The 4,286-nt window shown below is 46.6% G+C and overlaps 1 protein-coding gene across 1 annotated transcript; it reads left to right on the forward strand.

Annotated features, from left to right (window-relative positions):
• Positions 1 to 1,694: 1,694 nt before the first annotated feature.
• Positions 1,695 to 2,679, forward strand: Pmar_PMAR003637 (hypothetical protein). The gene has a single exon (XM_002784332.1). The coding sequence runs from the start codon at positions 1,721 to 1,723 to the stop codon at positions 2,498 to 2,500; it is 780 nt and encodes a 259-aa protein (XP_002784378.1). The 5' UTR covers positions 1,695 to 1,720; the 3' UTR covers positions 2,501 to 2,679.
• Positions 2,680 to 4,286: the final 1,607 nt, after the last annotated feature.

Raw genomic sequence — 4,286 nt, forward strand, 5'->3', positions numbered from 1 at the left:
CGACGACTACACGGCTTCCCACTATCACGTTTTGCTGTTCTCCCTTTCTTTTTGTCATTATACCACGTTATCGAACTGTTGGAAGTCAAAAAACACGCGCCACAAAATTTTGGGTTTCTGACTACTATGCGTTGAGATATAGGGGAGTTCATAGATGTGTGGAGTTCAGGCTATGTAGACTATATACATTATTATGCACAGATTAACGCATCGACCAAAGCGTCACTAATCACGGGAGTTTCATCCGGTTCAGATATTCATCTCCGCTAAGCCCTCCTGCTTGAATGAAGAAGAAGGCACACTGAAGAACTGCGCAGTTCCCAGTCCTCCTCGGAACGACCTCTAATATGACGAGTGGAACATTCACGATCCTCTACTGTGGTCGGATTAGGCCACCACAACATGTCTCGGCACAATCAATATCTCCAGCTGAAGCAACTGGGCTCCACACTGTGGATGATGCACGCACCTGAGTGCGATCGATTTTGCAATGGCGCTTTATCAGATTAATTTCTAGCTTTGGAACCAAGAACTTACCCGAGCCACGATGTAAGGAGAAAGTCTCATAGGGTCATTCGTCGCATCAGGCCAGCTGACCCCAGAACTCCCACGAAGGTTTGGTAAGAAGAACCCGGAAATTATCAAACCTAACACAACAGCCAAACTTCAAACTCTTCAGCCTCTACTGTCCATTAGCTTAGAACAATAAACACACAAAGCCTCGATTCGCGCTCGTAACGAAGCTCATCTACTTCGGAGTTCCAACTGATGCGTGAAATTGGAATATCGATTGATTGGGCGCGCGCGATTGATTGTGGTACGGTGATATGGTCCAACGGATAGACACTCAACTGCGCGTTGCACTCCAACGCACAAACGGGAAGCTAGAGGAGGGCTGAATGGGTGGAAGATGCGAAGGTGAGCGAGTAGTAGATTCATCTGACAAACTGTTTATACCAGACTCGTAAGCAGATCATTTTGCAAGAGGGAGAGAAAGAGTCCTTTGACGAGGCTGTAGGTGAGCTGGCACCGCTTAGGCGCGGACGTGTGCCGATTTCAGCTGGAAAACGACTTGTTGTAGAGCTCAGGCTTGACAGGCATCATGTTTGGAACCGGAGCTTAAAGTAAGGGTCTCTTACGGGATGCTGAATATAGCTTCCCCAGTATGGCAGGTCGAAGCGAACGGCATTACGGCTGTTTGGGAGGAAAATCCGACGAAAAGGGTATTCCCATAAGGTATAGTTCATTAGGCTTCGCTCCGCTAATCCTAACATCACGTGCATTGATGAGCCACAAAAGTTTCGCCTGGCTCGTTGCTGTGACTACCAAAGTCTATGGGATTAAGGAGCAGCAGAACACAGCGTCAAGCTAGGTCATATCTGTATTGCTTCCTAAAAGTGATATTACTGATTACTCTGTTACTGGCGAGTTGCCGGACTCGAATGTTCCAATTACGAAAACTATCCATTTTGAGCACAAGAATACACACTGAAAGAGCATAGGTATTCGGAAGGAAGAAGCCCTACAAAGTATGACCATCATACTGAACGATTCACGCACATACGCTTTTCGTACGTATGTACATAACAAAGCTTAACAATCTATGCACGCTGTACAAGTATTGACGACCCTGCGCACTCCCCTACTGGCTTTCATGCCGTGCGCTCATGTGTAGTTTGTAGAACAAACTTCGTAGTTCGTGCTCCTAGTTTATCCCACGATGAATTTGATCTATCTTCTACTCCTCGTTATCGCAAAAGTCGAGGCTGAGGTTATTCAGGCACAACCTGGTAAAAGTAGGCCGCAGCGCATACTTGCTGGCCCTTCCCACTTCTCCTTCCCTCCGAACTGTTCGAAGGATGCCAAGCCGAAGGACATGCCCTTCTGTGCTACTGGAGAACTCGATCTCGGACTAAAATGGGTCGTCAATTTCGATACTTACTTCTTCGATGCGTTCGATCCCACCAAAACTGTTCTATTCGGGCTTAATGCTACCATTAATAAAGGCATCCCGGAATCCCTCGAACTTCGAACTGGTGGTTGTGCGGTTCCTTACGTGGTTGATCTGTTGCCGCAGCTCAAACCACATCTAGTGGAAGCCGGTGCTAAGATCTGCACATCAGGAGGCGGTCCAGGGAAGTATGACCCGAAGACTAAGAGCTACTCAGCTGAGTTCAAGATTTCTGGTGAAGTTGCAATCTACTCGTTCGGTAAAAGAACCCCCTGGCCCGGACTACCTTTCAATGCTGTGGGTAAGGCGTGGCTCAACCCTCATTTCGACATTGGTTTCGATGCGACCGTGATATACTCTAGCAAAGGCTCGACGGAGTATAAGATAACCTTAGCATTTCCTAATACGATGACTACTGTGAACGGTTCCATCTTAACGTGGCATATCCTCGAGAGGATGAGCTTCGATATGTGGACGGCCAAGTATGGCCATCGCTACACCAATAGAACTTTCGTAGACAAGATCATCCAATTGCAGCCTCCACAATAGCACTCGTGGTGTGAAAGTGACCTTCGGAAAGTATCTGTCCCAGCCACTATTGCTACACCCTTTATTCCATACCGAACTTTACTTCCCTCCATCGAGTTCGTTCACCAGGCTTAGTTATAGCGCGCTCAATAGTTGTATGAGCATATTTGGTCGCATGGATTCTTTGTTATTGAATTTATTCGTTCTTAAATATTGATAGCCCTTTTCCAGATGAGAATAAGTTTCGTGTTGCCGATGTGGGAGATCCAACCCGGGAGTGGAACTAATCTGGTCTTGTAAACGACCTATCGCGTGTTCCCGCACAATTTTTTGCTCAACGGCATGTCTTTATGCTATGGCATAGCTGCCCCGGCTAATCGAATTGATTGCACTAACTTTGTATTACTGAGTCATATCTCAGAGCTATGGCATAGCTGCCCCGGCTAATCGAATTGATTGCACTAACTTTGTATTACTGAGTCATATCTTAGAGTTATGGCATAGCTGCTCCGGCTAATGGAATTGATTGCACTAACTTTGTACTACTGAGTCATATCTTAGAGTTATGGCATAGCTGCCCCGGCTAATCGAATTGATTGCACTAACTTTGTACTACTGAGTCATATCTTAGAGTTATGGCATAGCTGCCCCGGCTAATCGAATTGATTGCACTAACTTTGTATTACTGAGTCATATCTTAGAGTTATGACATAGATACCCCGCCCGATGACATTGACTTTACTGGAACTTCCAGTTACCTCTAAAGGATGTGGTAACCCAGTAGATGCATATTGAAAGCCATCTGGGGAGGGAGGGACTGAATTCCCTGGGTAAAACCAGAGCCCCCCTGCATAGAATCATCGATACCTATATCTTAAGTATAATACAACTCGCCCATGTCATTCTTAACCTGATTACATGAAGCAGTTAAGACTAGAACAAACGGGAAGCAACCTTCCCAGCGTTCCCACTGAGTCTCAGTGACTGAGGGGAGGAAGGATGAACCACTCTATTGAGTAACAGTTACGAGCCACTCTACTCTGATGAAACAACTGGCTATGTAAGCGAATATACATAAACAATACAGGTTTAAGCGCCCACTGGGCGCCACCCAGGCCCACCGGCATGTGTCTGCTGTTTGTATGTCCGATGGCTGGCGCCACGACACTCTTAGAAGATAATGGAGGTAATGAATCCATGATTCGTGCATACTGACTGGACGCGACGATCAAGATACTTAACCTGACCAAACTAGTCGTAGCGTAGTCCGCGGTCACAATGAATTCTTGTAGTGTACAAGGTGATTAACATAACAGTAAGTTTCGCGACATACCAGTGGTACGATACTACAGCCAAACCACACAGAGTGTTGAGGAGATGTGATTCTCACTCGTATTCTACAACTAGACACTCCGAACCGACAACGGTTTTGGTGAAAAGTTATGATACGGTGACAGAATGGATGTCTCATTGTCGGTGACAATTTGTCGGCTAGAAGTCTTCCTCCGATTGTTTTTTCCGACCACGCAGAAGCTATCTTTGTTCGTTCCGATACCTAGGGAATCACTGTGACTGAATCAAGGACAAGGCGCTTACGCGCGTGTCAAACCTTCATACTCTGGAAAGCGTGGATGCCCTCCTCTTATCCCATTGAATCAGTTCACGAGAACAAATACATTTTTTGTCTTAAAATCCCCCAGAGTCGCGCCCAAAATGCATAACGTTCGATGGAACCGGCCCCTCCTAGGCACCTCTCACAGAGGATGAAGGCAGCGCAACGCAAGTTGCGGCGCGGCCCGCAACCCTC

The sequence above is a fragment of the Perkinsus marinus genome (assembly GCF_000006405.1).
Source record: "Perkinsus marinus ATCC 50983 genomic scaffold scf_1104296935302, whole genome shotgun sequence".
Lineage (NCBI taxonomy): Eukaryota > Perkinsozoa > Perkinsida > Perkinsidae > Perkinsus > Perkinsus marinus.